Genomic DNA, 26,421 nt, shown 5'->3' with positions numbered 1-26,421 from the left:
TTTTTACCTAATTTAATACCAGCCGATAAGATGAACGTCTATAGGTTTATTTTGAAAGGGCTTGACATAGTACGCGCGTTTCCATGGTGACCACTCCAAACATTAGCGGAATTCACTCGTTTCGCGCCCTGTAAATGAATTCAGCGGCTTAAGGAATAACTCTCTGCTTAAACGCGCTCTACAGGTAAAATGTCCGTCCAGGCGGAGGCTCAGCAGGAGTTGGACCAGCTCTACACCGTGTTTGACGGCTCTTCTCCGGAGGACGTGTCCCACGCCCGGCGCCTGTGGAGCTCCCTGTCGCTCCTTCCGCCGGTGGAGTCCCGGCTGGTGTCCGCAGACATCCGCCAGAGGCTGCCGGTGTCCCGGCCGCAGCGCAGCGGCGCCTCCGCCGCTGCCTCCGCCGCCGCCGGCGCTGCGGAGGCGCTCGCGGAGCCCGCTCTCCGGCGGAGGCAGGAGGAGAGACGGCGCTACGCGGCCATGGGGGACCAGCGGAGGGAGATACTGGCTCTGCTGAGGCGGCAGAGAGAGCAGAGGATCCAGAAGGAGCTGGTGTCGGTGTCCTTCCAACCCAAGGCGAAGAAGAGCAGGGAGAAGGTTGTGAAAGCTCAGCAATCTTCAGGCTCTGAGACGGAGAAGGAGCTGGTGAAGCAGCTGCAGTAGGAACTGGACTGAACCCACAACAGGTAGCATCACTGGAATCTAAAGAACTCTATAATCAATACATTTAAAATGAGCTGAACTGATTCAAACCTAATGCTGATGAGATGAGTTGGCAGATGCGGTCATGCTTGTCAAATATGAAATGTCTTTGCTTGACTTCCCCAAGAAAAGTTTGGGACTTGTTGCGTCTGTCTCTGTCAGTGCGTGCAACATTTCATTATTACACACGTACTAAGCTTCTGGTTGCCCGCGCAGATGTTTTCAGCATCTGTGCCTGATTAGGCCTCTAATCAGCTGGAGAATTGCCTCCTCGCTGCATCACCATCATTGTCAACATCATCATTAAAGTGTAAAATGAAAGGCCGCATTCATCCAATACCCAAGTAAGATACTGTAGCATATAATGACTGGCAGGTGACCGGTTCGACAAAGGCAGAACAAATCTAGGTTCATGTGCAAAAAAAGAAAGACAACTGGTGTCGTGATGTCATGTGCACAAAGTTGCTGCAGGTGCAGAACAAAGCCACACAGCAGTTTGCCTCCAGTAGCATTACATAAGGTGAAATGAAGCTTGTGTGGCTATTCAAATTCCAAATGTCCAGTGGAGAAGGCCCAACCATAATAGGATAAGAAAAGTGCTGCTGACTGTTGACTTTAGCTAATTTGGTTAAAGTTTTCAAAGCAGACAGAGCACATACACGTCTGTAAACGCTCTTTAAGCTCTCAAACCCCGATTATCTGTGTAATACACCCTTAAGTAGCTTTAAAGTGATCCTCCACCTCACATCTAGAGGTTCTTCACAGTGCTGCCTGTAAAAGGTGCACCGCTCCTTCACCTATGAACAGGAGCATGTGGTTGACATAAATTCTGTTGGGATAAATTGGTGACACGTTTGCAGCAGGGGAGAGCAGCTTTAGCCATATTAGGACAAAAAATATGGAACACGCTGAGGATGCGGACGGAAAAGAGAGGCTCGCTCTGCCTTTTACAGCGAACTTTATTCCGCCATATTTCAAGCAAAGTCTAGTGTGTGCATATAAGAAGAAAGGAGAAGCCGTGGCCACTGTAGATTTACATTTGTTATAGTAACCCAGGACATAATAAAACATTCATAACATAATACAATATTCCAGCTACAGAAATGGCAGATGTGTCCATTTGCATGGTCAACATTAAGTCCTTCCCATAAGTAATATAAGTAATATTTTTTTTTTACTATGTGTGAATCTGAAGCATGAAGTGTTTTATTCCTCTTACAGCTTCATTGCAGCAAAACTTCAGCAGCTCTGTGAGGCTCAGAGCACAACACATCAACAGTGAATTTAGCACTATGTGCACTAACTCTTGCTTTTTAGCACTAAACACGTGATGATGAGGATGGAAATTGGAATTTCGAAACTGACAAAAGTTTAGTGAAAATGAAAGAAGGAAACTTTTAAAGGGAAATAGTGTGGAAATAATGTGGTAAAATATTCGATTTGTTGGTCGGGCCAGCGGCTGATTATGCTAATTCACACTGTACGTCTCTTCATATCAAATCTTCACAAATCAACCATCAGCATCTCTTCAGTTGATGCCAGTTCACCGGCATCTCTCATCTTATTTGACTGTATGGGGCTCTCACATTGGGAACAGGCAGTCTTTCAGTGGGGGTGTAATAATACACTGCTGCCATGAGGTGTCAGTAAATGCTTATTTATGGCCTTTAATCCTGGACACCTGCTTTTTGAAGGTACAGGTCATGAACTTTTCTCATAGACAAAGACAAATAAATTAATTTCACATATATGTAAGACTGATTGTTAATCACACACTATGTCTATGTCTGTGCTCCTGAGGTGAACCCTGACGGCCACTTCCCAGTTAATTCACCATAAAAGCCAAAAGTTGTATAGCTGTGACTCTGATATTTGAGCCCAACGGTCTTGTCTGTGAAGACAGGTTGTAACATCTGTTTGTCAGCTGTTGCTTGCTCTACATGTGATTCTCCTGCCCGTATGAACCATGTGCTCAAAAGGCAGCATTTTAGTCTGTGAGACCTGAACTACAGTAGCTCGACGCACGCTACACAACACTGCTTGTTGCCTGGAGAACCGTTAACTCCCTCCCTGTCCTGCTGAAAGGCTTCACATGCTTCAAAAATACATCAAGGTCAAAAAGGTTCTGAAACTCTACCAACAATATGTTCAGATGTGTGAAACCGTGAGTTTTAAAAAAATATTTAAAGGTTTGGATCAGTTGCATCTTGCTTCTTGATGGTTCTAGGTGACATGTAAAGTGCAAATGTACTTCCATAAATAAAGGTAATTCCAATAAATAACATCAATACATAACATTTTTCACGTTAGGTTTATCTGACATATAAATGACTGTTCTGGTGTAAACAAGCCAAAAGCTTTTAATGACTTCTTAGAGAGTGCAGCCTTTATCAGCTAATTGTTGAAGCACTCTCCTCCTGGCTGCCTTCCTGTAGACGATCAGAATCATCATCCTCCAACTCCTCCTCCTCTCTGCCTCAGTCAGTGGCACCTCCTTCTTGACGTTGTGCGTCCTAGTGCATGTGTGGTGTTTTCTCCTTGCAGGTCGTCACGGTGCAGACATTGTGCAGCTGTTGTGTGTGTCTGATAGTGTCAGACGTTGGTCTTTATGCCTTTCTATGACTATGGACAGATATTAATTGGGGTTATTATGAAGTAAACAACATCAGTCACTGAGGCAACACTGAATCAACACAATCCACTGGGCTTGTTGAATTGTCGTTCAGGTATTTTTATACTGAAGGTGTCTGTTTTTGGACGATAACAATTATGTCATACATTTTTAAAACCACCCTGAATCTCAATGTCTGATGCTCGAATTGGTCCTGACAAAATGGGAAGGACGAAAAGACACACACACACGCACACACACACACACACACACACACACACACACACACACACACACACACACACACACACACACACAAAAATAACTTGTGTCCTTGGTGTGTGTTCAATTAATTAGTTTGTCTGTGAGGTTGACTGCTTGCTATTTGTTAACGTCACAGACAGACAGAACTCCAATTAACAAGCTGGCATCTCTCTCCATTAATACACAGGCTTTTCTTTTTTGGCCTTATCTTTAAAGGGTTATTTATTTTCCATATACCAACCAACTCTTAGGAGCTGGATTATGGTTAGAGTATCAGCCAAGCAGACATATAACACTGAAATAAAGAAATAAAAGTAATATATTTAAAATTTTAATAAATGTTTGAGATGTGACGTTTTATAGGTTTGTCTTTCTAAAAGCAGACTTTACATTAACATAAAAGCCTTTTTCTTAAACAGATTTTCTAAAGTTTGGCCCCAAAACTTCACAAAAAGTTTAGCATTTTTACTTGATTTGAGCCACCAGCACTTCCCCACTTTTAGTGCTTGTCTCTGGTTAATAATACAACACTTACAGAATCAAAGAACTGCTGACTGATGCAACCTCAGAGTAATAGTGCAGTTAGGTGGCCGAGCAGCCTTACAGACGATCCAACGGGTGCCGCGTAGACCTGTTAACTCTGGAATTCAGGACAACTGTGGTGGATGTGAAAAATCTGTCGTGCTCATTAAACTCAATAAACCTGAACATTCAGTAGAGTACTATTTGCACAGAGCAGGGTTGTTATTGATCACATGAACCTGTCTACTAGTTAAAAAAAGAAAGAACAAAATAAAAGAAATGATAAAAAGGAGAGGAACACAAATCATGGCAACACACGAGCTTTCTAAAGACGTGTCCCTGAGCCCGGGTTTAAAGGGAGGTCACATACAACTGTGTCCTGTCCAATAAGCAGGACCCCAGCGGGATGTTTTACAGCTGATAAGTAGCAGGAGCAGTCTTGTAAAAAGTTCTCATTAATGAACAAGCTTCAAGCTGCTCTCTGACTTTGACTTGTCCCCTTGGAATTACCAGGCTTGCATCAAAACTCCATTAAAATGCTTCACTGCCCCGTTTTTTCTGTTGCCGCAAATGAAGAGACAGCGCTTCTTTTTCCTTTCTTTGAAATAAGTGAAATAAAGAAATCATTTTGGCACTGAGTGTAAATGTTCCTGTAGTTCGTACAGTGTAAACCACACTGGTCACCAGCTATTCATCCCCCTTTGCTAAACCGGAGGAGGAGGGAAATCTGGGGTGAATGATGATCAGCAGATGTCACGACAATAACCAGTATTGATTGCTGGGATGTGTCTGTGGAAATTAATTGTATCATTATAAATGTGGCCTTGTTCCTACAGCAGACAGATAACCTATTCACATTCCTCCGTCTAGGTGCTCTGTGACCAATGTCACATTCCTGTGTGGCATATTAAAGCTCTTATTTAATACTACATAGTCATTAACCCAGAAGGTCACGCTGCACAGCAAACCTGTTTGTAATGGCTGAAAAATACAGGTCCACCTTGAGATGAAGCATTGCTATCATCAAGCTCCATTAGGCCCCGGAGCAGCACACAAATGTACATCTAATGTATTCTCCAAGGACTGACGGCACTGCACCTCATTTACTGCCGAGCCAGAGATTCCTGTCATGTGAGGTGTTACCCACATCTTAACAAATATGCTAAACTTTGTCATTATTAAAAGCATGCAATGTTTTTACTGGATATACGCTGCAGAACCTGAATGTGGAACGGTGCTTTCAAAGCCCTCTCTCATCCAGACTCACTGAACAGCACTAGCAGAAATGATGAACAAGGCTCGAGCTTGAAAGTTTCTAACTATTAAAACTTTAGTTTATTCTTGGGGAAAAAACTTTTTAACAATACATGAACAGAAAGGCCCAGTAGTCATCATAGACTTTAGAGCATCTCCAAATGTCAGCACCATAGTTCATCCCTGGATTTGTCTCATTTTGAAAACATGAACTTTATAAAGTGGATCATCTGAATGTACAATCAATACGTGTAATTACATAAATGAATTGACATTTTTATTACTTTCTCTACGATGCAACAGTGACTGTGAATGAGGAGGATGTAGGATTTCTCTTGCCCAGTTTCATCCTCCTCTATCACCTTTGCTGCTATTCACACACGCGGGCTCCTTTGTTATCTTGCAGTAAAACAGAAACGTTAGCTGTGCAGGTAATCTTCAGACGCCCGGTCCGTCCACAGATCAAAGTGCTTGTGGCTGACACGTCTAATAGGGACGAGAGGGGCAGGGAATCTGTTGCTACAGGTCAGCACGAAGGCTTGGCCGCCTCCAGAGGCCTTTACAAATCAGAAAATGTCCGTGTAATAAGCACTAATGTGCTTTTGTAATTCATGCATGCAAATCATGTTTTCATGCACTCTAATTAGTCGTTTGTGCCCTCATCTTATTTAATTAATTCTCGTGAATTAATCATTTGAGCACACAAATTAGCAGCACAGGAGCCGTCCTTCATATTTAACAACAATGATATGCTATTTCCACACACCTCAGTTCAGTTTCAAAGTCAAGGTCCAGATCTGGGATGATAATTTAAGTTCTGTCTCATGACTGAATGGAAAGACTCAGGAATATTAAAAAGAGGTCACATCCTAGATCATTATTTACACAGTATAATGTATAGAATTGATTGTAAAAATAATGACATAGCTTATACTTTTCTGATTTTTTCTTTTTATTTCTTATTTCTTTTCAGGCTCAGCGCCATTGGTTCTTCTAGAGAGCACAGTTTTTACCAACTCAACTGGAGAAAACATTGAATTTGCTCAGCTTTATCTCCAGTTGCAGACTAAATCATGTTTGGTATTCTAGGAAGCATTTCCAGCAGCAGGATGGGATTTAAACAGAGACAGCACCTGCCCGTGTAAGTTACTCTTATTAATGTAGGTGTATCAGGATCAGCTTTAAAGGAAGCCAGTGCTACTTATATATTATTATTATCTTGTAGCAGCAGCTTAATAATAGAAGTAATGAATGCCTATCCCATAATCATAATGAGTGGAGTCATGAAATTTGAAGTTTATGACGCGTATTATTGTTCTCTTAAAAAATGTACAGTACAATCTGAAAATCAATTTCCATCAAACTGGAAAGTTTAATGGATTTTCTGACATTTTATAAACTAAAAAATCAAAGAGGAAGTTGTGAAAGTTGGTTAAAAACAGAAATGCAACTGTAATTGATCTTCATGGGTGTTTTTTTTAGTTGTACCAGTGATTAACTGAGTCAAATCCAGCCATAAAAAAGGACAAGAAACAGGATGTGTAGTAGATAAATATATGTAAGGAAATACAAACAGAATCATTTGTTTCCCTTCTTCACCAGCATGTTTACATGAGCATACAGAGGATTTATCACCCATCACACACCACTAGTTTACAGCCAGCCAGGCAGCTTGGGGATTTGAAACTGGATTACGTCGACCTCAAAACCTCCTTGTTAATATTGCAACTCCCAGCCAATTTAATCCCTGCTGTTCACAATCCACCAGACCTTGCGTAACGCTGAGCGTGGAACAAGCATATAGAGACTGTTAGTGGCCTTGGCCTGTGGCGCTGGTTGGTCTGACTCATGGTCGACAGTACTGTATAGATTATCATCGTGTCATCATCGTGTGTGGATGCTGATGACATATGGAGGAGACTTGGTCATTCACTTTAGGTAAAGTAAGTTAAACTGGGCTGTTATGAGATGAAATTTAAAACCACACAACAAGAAACAGGCTGATCTGCTTCAGAAAGTTGTCTGATTGGTTCAGAAGACAGGTTGAGAGTCTGTGTGATGCTGATTGAAGCCTTGACAGCATCACTTATCTTAAATATATGAGATACAGTCATTTTTTCACATGCATGTTCACTAGTTAAAACAACAGCTGTGTGTTTGTGTGTAAAAAAAACAACTGTCTTTCGCTGACTCTGCGGTTCTCCTTGCTCAGCATCTGTGTGCTTCACCTCACTGTTGCCTTTACACAATGTAATCTTATTGTGGTGCAGTCTCCTCAGCACCACATTTCTACATCAGTTTTGTTTATTATGTCAGCCTGTTATTATGCAGTCATTAAATCTATAAATGGACAACATTTACTTTTATTTCGCCTGATAATTCACTAAATCCTTTGGGATACAGAAAAACATCAGGACATTTTTGTCACAATAAAATATTGATGGAAACAACACTGTATGGCATCCTCTCAGCAGGGAGCTTTTGCTCAGCTTATTCTTTCGTAAATCTGAAGATTTTACTTTGGATTAGGATTTTGGTCCTTGGTCCGTCTTTGTGCCTTATACATGAAATCCAGGCAGATAATTTCCATAGAGATCAAAGGTGAACAGCTTCCCCTGCAAGCAGAGGTTCAGAGACTCCCCAAGGACAGCGTGACTGAAGAACACATAAACCATGCAGGAGCACAGACCCTCTAGGTGATTGGGCTGTCTGTCATGTGCTTTAACCCCCTGCTGACCTGTCAGTGACAATGCATAACCCTCAGTCCTCCCAGCTGTCTGACAAGTCACACTTTCAGTGAAATATTTTGTACATCTGCCCAAACCGTTTTCACAAACGCATGGAAACAGTTAATGACGAAGCGCTGGATGGATGACAGGAAGAAACCGCTTGTGAAGCCTCAAAACGTGACACGCAGTCCCACATTTCCTTCCCAACGTTACTTTGTTCCTAGATTTTCTAGAATTTGTTAAATCTTTGTGATTAAAAATGGGCTTGACTGCCTGTGCAGAAAAATAACACTCTTATTTTAATGTGGTATCCCTGTGGAGGAGATTGCTGTTGAACTTCCCTCCTTGAGTCCTTGTCCTACAGGATCACATTCATGTATAAAACAAAGAGTGACGAGCGAGAAGTGATGGAGGCGATGTTTCATTTGCTGCCTCAAGTAAGTCTGTTAATATGAAAAAATAAATCCTGCACTTGTCAAAAGGCCGTGTGCATGTACACCTACACTCAGAAAAGACACACGTGTACTGTAATGCCAGAAAATATGAAGCTCTCGTTTGCTCTTAGAAGGAAAAAGGCTAAGACAACTCTGAACAGCTGCTTTTCACAGTCATTGTCACCACGACCTGTTCTAAAGTGCTATGTGTAGTATTCTCTCTAGTGTTAATCAGATCTCCCATCCACAAGCAAACTGTACCATCCACTTCGCTGCCATGGATTAGAACCAAAAGACAAATGAGAATCATAACATCCCACGTTTGTAATGTTCATGTGTAACATTGATTGTGCTGATTGACTGACACACATACTGTAGAAAGTGTTATTGTAAATATCACAGATTGTTAGATGTTAGATCGCAGACGCTGATTGTTTATTTTAATAATGCAGATATGTGCTGTCGCTCATGAGATGCGGTTTGAAGTCAGCTCTTCCTGTACAAATGCTAATAATGAAATAAAATATAATAAAGAAGGACAGATATCAACCTATGACGGAGATTGAGACAATGTGGACAAGCACACCAACATCAGCATCCTCAGCCCAAAAGGCCTTAAATTACAGGCTCTGCATGACAAGTGAGATAACGTCCTTCATTTAGTGTAATAAATTGTGATAACGCAAATTAACAGTAGCCAGTGATTATAAGCACAACAACATATGTAAGTTTCATTTTACGCAGTGCAACAGAAAACTCATTAGCCTCATAAACAATAAACCACATGTTCCATGGGTTTGTGTGATTATTTAAGTAGATAAAAGATGTAGTCTCATGACAATTAAAATGGTTTTATATGGTTTAAATTTAGATTAAAAACAGAAATAAAAGTTATTCTTATTCATTAAAAATAACATGATTTGGTAAATGTCTGCAATATTACTGTACATGCTATAATGGTGTTTGGCACTTAATGTTTTCACTTTGCATATTTCTCCAAATAAACCTTGGAAGCTTGGAGACATTATTTCATAAACTTTGGCATGGTCACATAAATACAACTGTACGTCACACGTTTCCCCTCACTATAGAAAATAAATAGTTAGAACTGATCTCTTCATTGTCACGTGCTCATGGTGACAACAGCTTACAGTACATGTTTTTACCTTAAGGTGAAATACTACACATAGCACCTTAAAATATGCTGCTGATGAACCCGAATATCATCAACAGAGTCACAGATCTTAATATGAAAGCTCTAGATATTTCACACTTTATATTGTTTTCATTACACATACAGTATATAGAAGAAGAGAACACATCCATTGAATTTTATTTACTTGCTTCCTCCACATTTCTTAATGATCTTCTTTTGCAAAGTGAGGGTCGCTGTGCTTTCTGTTTGTGGACGGCTCCAGACCTACAAAGTCTGCCTCCTCATTCCAACTCAGCATTGCTCCTCCCCCAGAGAGTCTGTGTTCTCCCCCAGGTCTATAGAGGCAGAGGTGGCCCTCACCTTCCCCCGGACCGGACCTGTACCAGGGCCCGGTCCGGGTCCAGGACCAGGGCCCGGACCCGGACCGCCAACAATCACCCCGGGCCTGGTTCCGCTGTGGCAGGGGTAGACTTCCACAGTGCTGGAGATGGACTGAAGGGAGCGGTCCCGGAAGTAGTGGAACGCCTCCTGGTCCAGGTAGTTCTGCTCCTCGCGCAGGCCCTGCTCGAACAGCTTCCGTTTGTGCCTGAACTCGATCACCGTCTTGGTGTAGGAGTTGAGGGTGGTGACGGAGGCGGCCATGCAGCAGGTGAAAGAACCCCAGGCCATGCTGGTTGGGCCAAAACAGACACAGTGTCAATAGAAGAAGACTTTTCCTGTTTAGTTACTTTTATGAGGACAACTGGTTGCATTTCCGCCGATCTTGCTTCTTTTTCAGACACATTATCTGTTTCAGGACAGTCTTAAGCATAAAACGAGTGATGAGAACATCATCTATCATCGTGAAAACAGGACCCAGTCACATTTTAATTTCTACTGAAGGAGCTTTTTGGCCATTTGCTGCAGCCGAGCCTAATCTTTCCTGCTGACTTGATTCCATTTTAATGATTCCAATGACTCCCTTGTGGTCTTAAATGAAAGACCTTCACTTAAAAAGTCTGACTTACTGCAGCTTCTCTGACCAGGAAAGAGAGCAGCAGGTCAGGACAAAGTAAGACTGTATTATTATGACTAATAATTCCCTGTTGCTCCTTGTGCACATGTACCTGCTCACAACCGGTGACACAGTCCTAGACAGTCACAGGTCAGTTATATTGAGTGAATAAAGTCAATCTATCCATCCATCCGTATATTCATTCAGTCTGACCATAACAAGGACTAAATGATGTCATACCGCTGACAAATGTTTGGAGTGGCCCTGTCCTCCTCTACTGCTTCTCCCTAAGTCCTCTTTATGGGGTGGGAACGTGTCCGCCTGTACCTACCAGAAGGACCAGCCATAGTCCCAGCTGTGAGGTCTCCAGTCTTCAGGACCCAGACTCACTGTGATCTGGAACACCTGGGTGTACATCATGTGGGCCACCATACCCAGAAGACCTGAAACACACACACCCACGCACACGTAAATCCTGTAAGTTAGTGCTAAGATGTACATTAATGCTGTCTGTGCTGGCGGACCAGAACTTTATCTACAGTAACATGTTGAACTTATCTGAAGTAGAACAGGCACGTGTGCTTTGCTGTAAAACTGTTATGTACAGTTATTATAACTGTGATGGAGCTGCACCAAAATGTTTGAAAACAATAATTTCACATAGTAATAATCTATTTCTAACCCCAAGTGATTTATGGATGATTAACAGCCACATGAACTCTAGTATTAATATAATTTCTAATGCCAGCAGCACTGATTACAACACTTTGACAAAAGCTTGAACCATTGATACATTTTCCTTTTTCAGTGATTTTAACACTAACCCTAGATCAAGATAATCTGCCCTGATAATTTCTATAAACAAACAATGATAAATCACCTCATGTGAGTTAGAGCCATTAATAAATAAGAAATCATGCAATGATCATAATTAATCATTATACAGTGCCAGCTGTGAGAAATGAAATCAATATGAAATGGAAAAATAATCACTCATAAATGTGCAGTAAATCAAAAAGCTAGTATGCAATTTTACATTAATGCACAGGTTGTATATCACAGCCCCAAGATCTATATTAGGTGCGTGTATGTGTGTGTGTGTGTGTGTTTGGGGGGGTGGGGTCTGGTAAAGATTCTTCTAGGCTCTGATTACATGACCAATATTCTCCTGTTTTATCACAGTGAACAACATCTACAGTGTAAACCTACTGCAATTAACTGCAACTGCAGGTTTTTATTAATAAAACAAGATGCTTAAGTTCACACATCAGCACTGTCAGCAAGTCCTCAAACATAATCCCATGTATTCAACCTAGTAACAACAAATAACAAATGAATATGATAATTTGGTGCCTGAAAAAAACAAATAAACATGAACCCACCCCCAGTCCAATGTAATTAAACTCATAATTAAAAGAGATCTCATTAAATCAATATATAAAAATGTATCCAGTAATACTTTCATTTAAGCACAAATCCCTCAAGTTGTTTGAAGTACTATATATTTACAGTAACACAAACTGTATATGTTACGTTTTGCCGTTTTTCCTGCCTTCATGTGGTGCCACAAAATTAATTCCCACAGCATCAACGGCCGTTCATTAGCTCGTCACGCCGCTGGAAAACGGTCGTCGGATAAAACCCACAATTGGTTTTGCGACGGGACAATCTGCACATTTGTGCGCTGACGAGTATCAGTGGTCAGCTGTAAAAACACCCAACGAATGCTGAGGAAGAAGCGGGCCGCGGGCAGCACGGCGGACACGCGGCCCGCTTCTTGTGTAAGAGGTTTAACGTGGGCTGGGAGAAAAACCTCTGGCACCTGACGCGGCAGCGGCTTCCAGGGGATCACCTCTGACCCCGCACGACCCCGGCTAAATCCCCATCAGCGCCCCTCCTCGCTCCTTGTAATTCCCAGAGCATCTCTCAGGGTCAAAGCCCATCCGCGCAATGCAGTGTTGTCTTATAATATAAAATATTAATAGAAAAATAAAATATTTCATACGTACAGTTTAATGATTCTTATTATTGACTGTGATCATGAAGCACGACTCTCAGCTATAAAAAGCGGCCACCCACGTGCTGATGCGGGCGGAACCGAGCCCACAGCCACCGTGGTACTGAGTTGGCGAGGCGGGTTTCCGTCTTACCGGACAACACGGTGAACACGGCGGCGAAGGCGTTCAGCTTGAGCCCGTCAATGACGTTGCTGGAGTGGAAAAGCTCCAGGCACATGAGGCTGAAGCCCACCACCAGCAGCAGGATGTAGAGCACCTCCGACACCACCGACAGCCACAGCACCCCTGCACGTGAAACACGGGGGAATCAGTCAAAAAGGCAACCTGGAGCAATTATACAACGGAGAAACTTTTATTTCTATTAATCCAGAATGTTTAAATTCGACTCATTGTATGTGTTTTTTTCCATCTACGCCCAAACTGAGGGCGTAGACTGTCCTTCCACTTATTCTGTCATCGCTCATTTATCCCGTGTTCGATTGCCCAGAAACTCCTAATGCAACTTTGATGAATCTCGGGTAGATGATGATGCATGTGTCCGGAGCGAGCACAACACGACACTTAGTGCCGGGATCAAGGTGACGTATTAGTTAGCGATCGGCCTTCAGGAGGAGGAGGCGGCGCGCTGGACGCGGCCACGTGCTCGTTCCGCGCGCATCTATCGTCGGCTCTTTACTGCATTGGAGGAGTCGACCGGTCGAACGGAGAAAAAAACTCCCATCAAAGCAGAGACAGACGTTACGCAAGATGACGAACGCGCTTTACGGCCCCGCTCCGCTGCTTCGTGCGCCGAAAATGGGAACATTTTCAAAGCAGGGAGAAGTGATCATCCTCTAACTGAAGACGCCCTCGGGAACCAGGGTTCTGACATTCTCCTCCGTAGCTCTTCGCATTTCATTTGTGAAAGGCAGAGGCTCGTCCCGACTCTGTGTGGATCACGACCAGAGTAAAACAGGATTATCTGCTCTGCTCTGGCGTGTTTGCGTTTGAGGTGGAGATACAACCTGCGGGCTGACGTTTCAATTGGAACATTTTGGTTCTGGAAGGAGCCACTGGGCCCCTGAAAGCCAGTATGACGGCACATTTGGTGCCATTTTCTTCTGCACCACGAGTCAGATTCAAATTGAATTCAAACGGTTTCACATTGGACTTCGGCAGCAATAAAAGAACATGACACAGGTGCAGCTCCAGTTTGGAAAACTGGAACTATTTTCATAAATACGACTAAATATTACTTATTGTTTACCTAAGTACAGATGATGCCAATGTTGTCTGTTTGAATGACTAGAACGGCCCCCTTTAACTAATCATTTGTCAATCCGTTGTCCTGTGGACCAGTCCACAGTAACTCTACTCTAGGTTGCAGCATTAATTTACTGCCAACATGATTTGAATTCCAGCGGCAGGAAGTCCCTGTAAGCGAAACAATATTGACCAAAATAATGTTCTCCCCAGTTTGTGTATCGTTGAATATGTATTACTGGACTGAGACTTCATTAAACTGAAGACAGCGAATAAAAGGTGTTTTGAGGGACTCAGCCAGCAGGAGTGATAACAGGAAGGAAGCAGCTCATCAGACCGAGTCTCATCTCAAATGGATTTAATTACATCTTTAATTACTCTGCGCATGTGTGTGTGTGTGTGAGACGGAGTCGGTGCTACGTGAGGCTGACGGCTGTGCAGCCACACGTAGTCAGGACTACGGTTTAATATAGGACAAGCCATCAGTGAATTCTATCTGGGATCAACACGGCACCTACTTACATATGTTACAGTAGTTTAAAACTTAATCAGTTAGAATAACAACAATGAAATGTTAACAACTTTTAATTAAGTGTGAAGTTAGAAATTATTATCACAAAATCAACACAAGATTAACCAAAGTAAACAGTAAAATAAATACAATTTAATTAACAGATAAATATTAATTAGACTATGGGTTCATTTAAAGCAGGTACCTCTTAAATAACAGGATGAGCCAATTATTCCACAGAGCGAAAGCAAACCTTTTAGAAGATTCGCTCCTTTCCTAAAGGTGCAGAGGGTCTCAGGTGTCTCTGCTTACGCTGAAGGACTAAGCAATAATAACCAGAGTATTTTGAAACTCCTGGCAGCGGTCCTGCTTCTCTGGGTGGTTACTTGTAAACAAATTAGAGTTTTTAGTTTCAGTTTTCATTAACAACAGACTTGGACCTGACTGAGGAGCAGCTGTGTGTTATAAAACACAGCAGTGGGCTCGCTGGCCGCAAAGGAAGGCAGATTAACATATTGTATCCTTGTGTGAGAGCAAGGTCGCCCTCCTCGATACATCATATCATCCACCGCTGCTCCGTGCAACACTCCTGTTCTTCATCCAGATGGCATTAACAGATGAAACCATCAGAGAACCTTCATTATTAACTGCCTGCTCTGCATGAAACTGCAAATTAGAGGCTACACCCACGTGCACCATGATATTCCCTTTCTTCTGCCTCAAATATTCCTTTCATTAAAAAGCATGTACTGCGTTTGGAAATAAGTTGCCCTCAGTTAGGACGAACCCTGATGAGGAGCGCGGAAGATGTCGGTGTTGCCACTGTGATAAAAACATGCATGTGGGCTGAAACTAAAACCATCACGTGGGAATTCGTGTTGGTGTGTTGTGGTACACGATCACATACTGTAGTCTAATAATATGAGTGGACAGACAATTAGGGAAGACTGTTATTTCATGAACTTCATTTAATGATTCAACAACATACATGAGTTCACACAGACCATTTCCATATGAATCTGGCACAAAGTGAGTAGGTGGCTCTAATAATAGAAAACATATTATAGCAGCAGGTTGAAAAGAAAATGTAACTTTGCTGAAAGTGAAAATCCTCAAAGTTATTACTGTAGTATCAGTGATTTATCTTTGTCTTTATTTTATTTATGTTCAAGTAGCAAATAAACCAGTTGCCATTAATGCCATTAAAGATATTTTTAAAAACTGGCTATAGTTATTATGTAATAAACTGTGCATGAAGGTGACTATTCACGTGTGTATGTGGTTAAGTATCGCTAAGGAGCGAAAATGAACTCATAGCAAACAATGAAGTCCAGAAAAGATTTGCACAATATGCATATATTTAGTTTTCTCCATCCAGGCTGAATGAACAGGTGGGGAGCAGTGGGAAGCGGCGGGGAGCGGCAGCAATGCCTAACGACCATCATTACTCACCTCTCTCCGACGCCGGGGCCAGATCAATGAAGCTCCGGCACTTCTCACCTGAGAGAGGAAGAGGGGAGAGGGAGGAAGCGAAGGGGGAGATAGAGAGCCATTTAAAGAGGTGGGGAGAGTTGAAGAATTCAAGGTGAAATGAGCTGGGAATGAAGCAGAGCGGTGGAATGAGAAAAGAAATACAGGAGAAGGGAGATTATGGGAAGATGCAGGAGAAGAGGTGAGACAGAAGAAAACAAAGATGATAAAAGAGCATTATTTACAGCATGTTAAGCTGATACAAACACACTGACTCTTGACTGACACGCTGCTTCTTCCTCCACCAGGAGGGTCTTAGTTTTCTACCTGGAACCAGTTTTAGTGACTTTATTATTAGGAAATATTCATATTTAGGAGTCTGGAGTAACACAGTTATTTGTCTTATCGTCTAATTTGATTTGTTTTTGGCTTCCAAGTGTCAAAGTAAGATTTTATTTCAGTTTTCAGATTTTCATTTTGTTCAACCTTACAGTAACTGTTTTGATGTATTGTTCTGCAACTCTGCTGCGCTTTGTCACAGATAATGAATAAATGTTTAAATAAAATATAGATGAATGGAAATTCTTTAAGATGATTGTGCAGGATCACCTTAAAAATCAGTATTTAGGCTCCATAAGCTCACGGTGCCGATGGCGATGCTTCCTGCTTCCTTTTGTTGGGTTTTGTTGTAGTTGTCAGATGTTTTGGAGTCCGGATCTGTTTTAAGCTTTTTCTAAAACGTGCTCGGTCGAGCGTCGGCCCCAGAGTCGCTTCACGGATCCTAAAACTTTACCAGCGGCGTTGGCCTCCTGCGGTACCGGTGTGCGTTCAGGTAGGAGCGCTTCGCGTAACGCAGGATCCCCTTGTTACAGCTGCAGGGAGTCGATCAGACCTCACAAGACACAGATCAGCGGCCACAGCATGAGCCATAACTCAGCGGGCGCAGCGTCACGGGCAGCAGGCAGAGCCATCCATAATGAGCCGGAGCTCAGCCCCCTCACGTCCCCGCGCACCCAACCTCGGCCTCCTCCCCCCGAGACAACAGATGAAGACACACTCCACGGCTCCTGGATGCTGAACATTAATAAAGTTCCCCTCGACTATATGACAACGAATGCATCTTTACACTGAATCAGTGTCTATGACTAAATAAATTAGAATTAAAACAGACACTCGCTGTGTGACCAGTGTCCACAACACACTTTTAGTCTAAAGCTGCATTCCGCTCAGACCCTTAAACTACAGCTTTACATGCATAAGTTCCAGCGAAGGTGGACGGTCCAGTTTGCAGCTAAAGGCCGGAGACGTATGCGTTGGATGCGGAGCAGCGAATCAGTGAATCAGCCGTGCGCGGACACGCTGCCAAGGCAAAAAGCGAAGGACAACATGGCGAACAATCATTGAAACACACCACCTGTCGTTCCACGTGCGCCCTCTGGTTTCCCTCGGGGAGCCTCCCTCCCCCTGGAGCTGCCTTGACCCTCCCAGCAGCCTGCTGGCTGTCCATCATCCCCCCATCAACCTGCCACAGGCTCAAACCGTCGCTCTTACACTTTCCCCCTCCCTCCGCTTTGCCGCTGCCATTCCCGGCAGCCTGGCGTCAGCGCCGCACCTCCGTGGTGATTTTTCTGTTTTCTGATCCCACTTGATTCCACAGGTGCACGCTGTAATCCTAAATGTCACTCCACTTCAGCCATCCAATATGTCAGAAAGCTTCCAGCCTGCGCCTCCTACCTGTTCACTCTCCACCCATAACTTTACCTGAGGTAAATTAGAATAAGGTAATACCTGCAGCGCAAACTTCCCCGTAATAAATACAGCAGCCTATTTGACAAATACTGCAAAGAATTCATTTGACTTAGTTATAATTCATCTTAGCCAAGGTTGAAACTTGAGGGAAGTGAGCCGGAGAGATGAATAAGTACTAGGCTTGGTGAGCTGCGACAGCCGAAAGGTGAGTAGCGCGGCATCTGATTAGGACATGAATTTAAAATGTAATTAAAGAGTGAGCAGACTTGTCTGCGACCCGACGACAGGACTAACTAACAGCACAATCAGTATTCCTACACCTTCCTACAGCACACAGGAGACCGCGCTCCCCTAAAATGTCAATTAACCAAAAAAAAAAAATCCCAGTTATCACGCTCGCGGTCTGTCGGGTCGTAATGGAAAAAATTCATATTAAAGAGGCTTCAGGTGGTTTCAAGTGTCTTGTTCTGCTTCGTGGTCCCAACTCTCACGCCGGTCATTCGTTAAGGCCTCTCCCCGTCAGACACCGGCTCTGGAGTCCGTTTCATCAGCAGCCTAGTGTCACTCGGGGCTAATTGCGGCAGTAATGAGTATGAATGGCTGCGTGAGACAACACCTAACTTACCATTACTTCTGGCTTGCGTTCCTGCCTGCATCGTTCAGCCGCCTCCCGGCGTGCGCACGCGCCAAAAAACAAGTTATAAATGGATGTGGACACACCCTCAATCAGCCCCGCTCACGTCTGCACGCCTCCCCAACAACAGCAATGACAAAGTGCAATCACTCCGACTGTATCCGAGCTTTAGCCGAGATAGAGGAGCAGCTAAGGCGACGCGGAGTCCTGATGTGTCCCTAACAACAACGTAATACAGCGTCAGTCCCATGTTATGTTAATGGAGACGGCAGGGCTCACATCTGGTACCAGCTTGGACGAGGACAGCTGTGAGGACAGATGTGTCTAGACTGTCAGTCTGTGATCCACAGGTTGAATATAGGGTTTAAAACAGGTACAGCATGTGTCAGCCCAGTGATGGACCTGTCTGTAGTACGGTGACCCCCCACAAACACTAACAGGACAATAGGTTTAGATAAGAGATTTGATCAGTGGTGACAATTTACCACAATGAAAGTCAGTGCACGGGGAGTTTCACTGACTCTATAGTTATACTGTACTTTGGGTAAACATCACTGCAGACATGCGCAGACAACAGCATGTGTATAGACGAGACGTATGCACAAAGTCAGTTTTGATGTCCAAACGTGTGCAAAGTAAAGCCTCTTCCTGGAGGAACTGTTTTCATTACTGCTGTTAAAACAGTACTGAGCTGAGCTGCTTACAAGTGTCTTTGCCAGTCGTGCCAGATTGTAGTGATGTAATGAAGTGAGTAAGCTTCACTGATGGGATCATTACAGCAAGATAGTGTTTTTTAAGTTAACCTTTAATTGAGCAGATGGCCTCGTCTCACCCTGTGCCCTCGTACGACAGCAGCGAGGTGTCTGATCGTAAAAAGCATCTATAAACTCACTATGATAAATTCATAAAAGCAGGCGTTCTGTGAAGCCGAGACTTGGACAGAGATAATCTGATTTCTCCATAGAAGGTCTGACTCATGTTCTTTAAACATGCTTTTAAATTCTCTGAGAGGTGAATTTGGAAGTGGTTTCACAGCAGGCTGCTTGTTGAACAGAGACAGAGACGCTGAAGAGCAGCACAGTGAGACCGATGAGTAGAAGTTAGGTTGTAGGACATCAATCTGCCTGACAAGGCTTCAGTGACACTGGCGCAGTCCTGTCTGCACTGGGGAAAGATGCACACGCTGAACTAGATTGTATGCAGGAACCATTTGTTTGATATAGTATGTGGAGGAATAAAGCAGTCAAACTTTTAGAGATTTTAAAATAAAGAACACAAAAATGGAACGAATGGAAAGTTGGGAAGTAAACCGTGGTTAGTTACAGGAGGCCCAGACTGGTCATGATTAAATTTATAGATATATTATATTATTATATATTATTATAAATGAACCAGACAGGATTATAACAAACACAACAAACTTAAGAACATGTAAAAAGCTAAGTAGGTTTCCAGAGCACCTTTAACACCAGACATATAGTTTCTTTTTAATATTTAAATGCCACAATAGTCATCTTCCAACAAGAGAGCATGTAAAATATAAAAATCTATAAAAGTTGTACTATTTAAAGCATATTTAACTGAGTTTAAGCTACTGAGCAGTAACATTTACTGATAATATTGTGAAAACAAAGTTGTGATGCAGAGACTGATCACATCCTCGTTACTCTCGGTCACATTTGTGTACAGTATGTTAGGTGTGTAGTACTGCTGCATGGCTGTACATTGTACGTAGTACATTGTACGTTGTACATGGTTGTACTAACCCTTTCCATCAACATGTGGAACACATTTTAAGTTCACTTTGTAGAAATTGCCAAAAGAAATTGCAGATGGAGGCATTTTTTCAATCCACTGCCATTATGCAAATTTTAGAAGCTGGCTTGTTGGGACAAACAGCCGGTGGCGCTAATTTCCCAGTCTGGTACCACTAAACAATCTCCAAAAAGTGTAGAATATGCAACTAAAGTCTCTGGACGACCCAAACACTCTGGTGCGAAGGAGAAGGATCCACATGAACCCACAACGACGTCTTAGGGTCTGAAATTATTATACTGTACGTTAAATACTGCAGCAACAATCATTGGAGTCAAGTGTTTGTAGCCTCGAACACATCTTATATGCAACACATTCTATCACTTTGCCCTTGTTCCACACACAAGCCAAATTATAAATCATTTTAACCATTCATATCCCCTTTTCTACAAAGTGTTGGGAACAGCGCTTGTCCAATTTGAAACTTCTGAACTTCTGCACAGAACTTTGTATCATATCCCCTCAGTGACCTTGAGCAAAGCTTCAGATGCAACAAGTCACTCGACTTCAACACAGACTGTTTGTCTTGTGACCGACATGACCGACAGTGAGCGCTCAGGGCTACGTTCAGGCACTAAGTTACACTCATTAACTTGCCTCATCAGTTAAGAATGGAGCATTAAGATACTAAAATAATAAACTTTTTAGATAGAATTAAAATGTTGCATCGAGCAAAACCTCCTTAAAATTTCTGTTTTTGGTTTTTGACATGTTTTATTGTAGTTTTTCTTCCTACTCCGTCATCGGGTAAACACTGAGGGATGAGCCCACCTGCCTCGTGGATGTTCTCCTCGCAGGAGTACCAGATGCCGGTGTGGAAGCGGCGGAAGAGGAAGCGGTCATCGCCCGTCTCCCAGCTGTAGTGCACCTTGTTCTGGTCCGTCTCGTTCACGCCGTAGTCGATGCAGTTGTGCTGCCGCTGCTTGCTGCAGTTGGGTTTGGGCACGCGCTGGGTGCCCTCGCACCAGTACGTGGTGATGAAGGCGGTGGTGGAGAAGAACAGCGCCACCAGGTTCAATCCCACGGAGAGCAGCGCGCGACATTTCCGCGTCGTCTTCATGGTGACGGGGAAAAGTTCATCCAAGACGGAGAGGAGCCGCGGGCGCTCGGAGGAGGAGAGGCGCGGCGCGGCCAAGACGCACGGAGGAATTACGCGCGCCGCTCGGCCTCTTCGCTCCTCTTTTGGACAGTTCGTCTTCAGAGCGGATTAAAGTGTCATGTGGTTCGGCTTCTGGTAGGAAAAACAAAAGAAAAACTACATACGATCCTCCCGCCTACCGCATCATCCCAGACACTTTCCTCCGAGAGAAGACAGGGACCTGCTCCTCTGCCAGAGAGCGGGGCGCGCACTGAGGAAACGTGACGCTGAGAGCGGAGTCTCTCTCTCTCTCTCTCTCTCTCTCTCTCTCTCTCTCTCTCTCGCTCTGGGTTCCTTGTGCGTCATTGCCGTGACCGGACAGCTCTTAGCCTATAAAAAAGCCCCTCGGACCTCATGCTGTACATCCTCCGCGGAAACACCTCGAAATTTTCATATGCGCACTGACCACTTTATTGCACCTGTGCGACCTAATGTAATCAAATGAAGCGGCTTTGCCATAAATTTTGCTGAGCTTTTGCCAGGAAGGTCATGCAGTACTGGCTGGTAGATTCTTGTAGAGTCTATAAATTACTTATATTGAGTCTTTGTGGTTTTAAAGATAAGAAGCATCTCTAATTTGAAGCATTATGGTAACACTTACAGTAGTAAGTATGAATGCTTAATATGCTGCGCTGGTCTCAACATACAGGGACAGAAGTCTTGTTCTGAATAAAGAAGATTTACGTCCCCATAAACGCTGACATCACATCCATCTCTGGGGTTTTTATTTTTTTCAGGTGTGACGTTGGGATTCGCATAAAGCAGCTGTTCCCCTTTGATCAGTCAGCACAGCGCTCACATCCCCGGCCTTTAAACTCATCAGCGACAAGGCCGCGCCAATCCATCACCTCTGGTTTTTACGGCCCCCGCCTCCAGATCGATACGGCCTGTGAGCGTGCGTTTGCCATGCGTGCGTGATGTATTGCAGATTTCCCAGCAGCCAAACTCTGAACCGTTACAGTGAAGCAATGAAAACAAGTCAGCATCGCCATCAGTCTGGACAACGACCGGACCGGACGGTCTGGGGCATCAGGTGGTTCCATGGTGGAAGAGAAGGAGACCCCCCCCCCCCAGGCAACAACAACCACGCACCCCTTGCTTCTGCTGCTGTCAACCACACGTCAGGACGCACTTCATGGACCTGCGCATGTTTTATTTTACTTTGAGTTTTTGCACAGTGCTGTGATGTCAGGCCAGTTTGTCTTCAGACAAAAAGTATTCACCTTAAAGCACAGTTCTTCAGCGATATTAAAATGATTCTTCAGCTTGGAGCAGACCCGATAAATAGTTTTTATCACATTCAGCATTCAAAGGTTATTTAGTTTTAGATCTGGTGGATTTGGGCTTTTTATGAAAATAACAAGAGAAACTGAAGAACTGAGTCAAATCTACTGACCTTGTCTGTTTATTAACTCCTTGTTGTGAAAGCGTTGCATGTGGCGCTGCCTACAGACAGGTGGACAGGTGGGTGGGCAGCAGGTGAGGCTTTGGGCGGAGGCGGGTTTCGGCCTGTCACATGGAATCTATCGGCAGAGATTAACACCTCCGACGGGAAGTGCTCAGCATTTGGGCTCTCAGCAGGAGACGTTGGAGGTGAGGACACAAACTCACTGCGTACGACTCCGCACCGTGTCACATCTCTACCTGTCACTTTGAGCAAACTCTGCTGAACCCGCGGGTCTCTCTCTCTCTCACACACACACACACACCCACACACACAGACACACACACACACACACACACACACACACACACACACACACACACACACACACACACACACACACACACACACACACACACACAGGGTTGGGACGGAGTGGTTTTGTCTCCAGGGAAACAGATCACCGGCCATTACCCACACGGCTGATGTTTGAGTGCTGTCAGCGGCTGAAATTGACTCAGGCTTGTGAAATAAAGTGGATGTTGTGTTTAATCAAAGTGAGTGGTTTCGCTCAGTGACTCTGTATGACAGAAACCAGACCTCATGAGTCAACACCACGAGGCTGCACATACTTAATGCAAACTTCCATTTCCATTTCTCATTTCCTGCTTGTTCAAACGGGAACAAACAGTGCAGAGGTCTCGTCCCACTGATTACAGTGGCTTTCCCTGTTCTGAGCATCTCATTACATTCAAATTTATAAAACAGTAAATACTCTGCATGATATAAAATTGATATTATTATACATTGATATTAAATCAAAATGACATAAATAACAAAAACATAAAAAAGGTCACAGACAAAAAAAGATAAAGTGAATTATAATTATTGGTCCGTGTGTCTTACAGTTTAGTGCTGACTGAATGGGCAGCTGTAAAAGAAGTCTTGGAGGTCAAATCTCTTCCATGTCACAGTTAGAGGCAACTGTGATCCTGGGAACACTATACACGTGGCTTTATTTGCCGGCCAACAAAATGTTTCTGCAGAGGTCTATGGACCTCTGTGAAAACCGTGAAAACCTGAAACTGTTTCCAAACAATTTGCCACAAGTGGAGCTCAGTCAATTTCTAGGGACAGAAAGGAACATTTACAGAAACCAAAGGAACCTGGAGTCACATTCAATGGTGTAAAGATGAGGTTTCAGTGCTTGATTGTTGAGACTGCATCAACATAACTGCTGAAATGTCCAAGTTCCAAATCTTACTGTTGTTGTTTGCTGTTGTGAATTGCATGTACTTGTGTGATTTGTGTGGTGTAATTGAAGAATTCCACACTATGAAGCCCTCATCTGGGAGGAGAATGGGAGCCAGTGCTGAAGCTGCCAGTTCGGTGGTGAATGTCAATCAAGCTGCTCGGTGCCGGGCCGTGGGCAGGGGTCACCGGGGGGAGTCAGGTCCTTACAGATACGGTACGCAGCAGCTATTGGTTGCAAAATAACTTTTATTTTTGCAAAGCTTTATTGACTATAAGGAAATAATATGTAGCTGTAAAACATTTCAAGCCCAGTTTACTGCGTTGACCTTCCCTCTGCGTAAAAACAACACAATCAGACAGTTTAATGTGTTCATATCTAAACTCAAACAGATTTTATTGGACTTACACGAAATGTCAAGAAAATAAATATTATTCCACAATGTCAAACAGACACTAACAGCTTGAGCACTGAGCCCAAAACTTTCAAACTGTTTGCTCGTGTTTTCATTTATCAGAATAATCAGACAATAATTGCAGCGTGCGCCTGCACTTCTCCGTACGCCGCTTCATTTGACTTATAATACTGCTCTAATTTTCCCTCGAAATGCATGACTGTTCCGGTTCCGCCGTGCCTCTGGACCGCTGCCGCCGCCGCTCGCGTCGTGCACCGCTTCTCCACCGCTCACCTTCAGCAGCTGCCACTGATGCAAACATACACACAGCAGTTTGTGGTGGAAATAATCTGCGAATCAATTCCACGCTCAGCGGATTCCTCCTGGTTGTGTCTTTTTCCAATAAACGTCTGGATGTGTGCAGCTGGGGGGGAGGGGGGGGGGGGGGGGGGGGGGGGGGGGGGGGGCTGGGCCTATAGATGGCATTTATGAGTATCCCACACGGCTGGAGACTGCTGACGTGTGTGTGGTGTGTGGCATGATGATGCACACGATTCTGCTTTTTTGTCTATTGCCAGTCGTGTGTGTGGGATTAGCTGTACCTGATGGAGAAGTCCTGGTTACGCTGGAGCTCAAAACATACAAAACATGCTTTAATGGAAATGTCTATGAACAAAATCAACAATCAGTTAATTACAATGAGCATCTTGTGAAGCGGCCAGTGGTGGAGACCAAACCAGAGTCCAACAGAGAGAAATCACTGGAATTGTGTTTTTTTGATGGACACTAAAATAAAACTTACACGTTCCATCCATCCATCCATCCATCCATCCATCCATCCATCCATCCATCCATCCATCCATCCATCCATCCATCCATCCATCCATCCATCCATCCATCCATTTCTTTTCAATGCAGTCACAGGGCTTGTTGGTCCTCTCTCTGACCAGCCGGCGACTCCTGTAAGCTGCAGAGGAGCTTTGGGTATGCATGAATATCAGTCCATCTGTCTCAGCGTGGGTGTGTGTCTGCAGCCAACACCTCTGCTCATCCCCACTTTTTTCCCCTGATTTCCCCCCAGTAAAGAAGTGCGGCTGTGTGCTGACCTGCAGCTCATTATACCCTTGGCTGAACCGCCTCTTCATGCTTCTCTCTCCTAATCTAATGGGACTTTCTGTCTGTCTATCTTTCTCCAGCAGCCGTCCATATCAGGGTTCCACCAAAATGACTTTCTGAAGGCCACTGCCAGTATTTCCATTATCTCAAGCCATTATCTTCAACTGGTTTTATGCCAAACCTTTCCCTAAATAACTGTACAAATATGTTTCTCTGAGAATTAGGTCTCCTGTTGAAGAAAGAAAAACATCTCTACTTTTAATCATTACATAATAATGTGTGTCTGAACAAACTGTAAACAGGTTTAGATGCTCTAATTTACATGTATTTATCTCTGCAGGCTGATGACATACACACAGAGCAAATAAGACATTTTATTGTAAGGCTGCAGCTCATTAATTATTGCAGATTAGCAAATTAATCACTCACGCACCATCTGAACCACTTACCCCCGTAAGAGTTGCAGGGCAAATTAATCATTTTGTCTAAATATCCGAAAGTGCATGTTACAGACTCTAGTGTCTCACATAAATAAACTTCAGCCCTGAGTCTTGCTATCTGTATTAACTTTACATAGAAATACATGTTTGCGGTGACAACAAGATACAATTATACAGTGAGGAAACTAATTCACAAACTGCACCTAAAAGCCCATATCAACCAACATCACAGATCACTTAGTCTATAATAAACAAAATTTCAACTAAACTAAAACCTAAAATAAGATGATTTATTACAACTGTATCAAACCTTTTTGCAAACAAATTCCTAATCATATAAAGGAGCGGGTGGAGGGGGTTGAGCTGCCATTAACCTCTGGCTCTGAAAACAAAGCCACTAAAGTGTTGCATCCCTCTACTGTACTTGTAGGGAAAGACTCCTCATGAGTTGATTAAGCTCCGATAATTCCTTCAAATAGTTTCAGATTGTATTCAACAGCCTGGCTGATAAGTTAATGCATGAAGATGCAGGGAAAAGCGTCTAGTCGAAGGCATGATTAGTGTTTCCAATATTTTTGTGCTTACCACTAACCAT

The 26,421-nt window shown here is 43.5% G+C and overlaps 2 protein-coding genes across 2 annotated transcripts; one reads left to right on the top strand and one right to left on the bottom strand.

Annotated features, from left to right (window-relative positions):
- The first annotated feature begins 37 nt into the window (after window positions 1–37).
- Window positions 38–6,741, top strand: hoatz (HOATZ cilia and flagella associated protein). The gene is made up of 2 exons (XM_029158147.3): window positions 38–683; window positions 6,324–6,741. The coding sequence occupies exon 1, from the start codon at window positions 190–192 to the stop codon at window positions 658–660; it is 471 nt and encodes a 156-aa protein (XP_029013980.1). The 5' UTR covers window positions 38–189; the 3' UTR covers window positions 661–683; window positions 6,324–6,741.
- A 149-nt stretch (window positions 6,742–6,890) lies between these two features.
- gsg1l (gsg1-like) lies at window positions 6,891–21,494 on the bottom strand. The gene is made up of 5 exons (XM_029158146.2): window positions 20,874–21,494; window positions 15,887–15,934; window positions 12,814–12,966; window positions 10,995–11,106; window positions 6,891–10,339 (listed from the first exon to the last, which is right to left on the bottom strand). The coding sequence occupies exons 1-5, from the start codon at window positions 21,160–21,162 to the stop codon at window positions 9,961–9,963; spliced, it is 981 nt and encodes a 326-aa protein (XP_029013979.1). The 5' UTR covers window positions 21,163–21,494; the 3' UTR covers window positions 6,891–9,960.
- Window positions 21,495–26,421: the final 4,927 nt, after the last annotated feature.

This window comes from Betta splendens, chromosome 8 (genome assembly GCF_900634795.4).
Source record: "Betta splendens chromosome 8, fBetSpl5.4, whole genome shotgun sequence".
Classification (NCBI taxonomy): Eukaryota; Metazoa; Chordata; class Actinopteri; order Anabantiformes; family Osphronemidae; genus Betta; species Betta splendens.
Note: the sequence above shows the minus strand (reverse complement) of the source record. Positions and strands in the feature narration are given on the sequence as shown.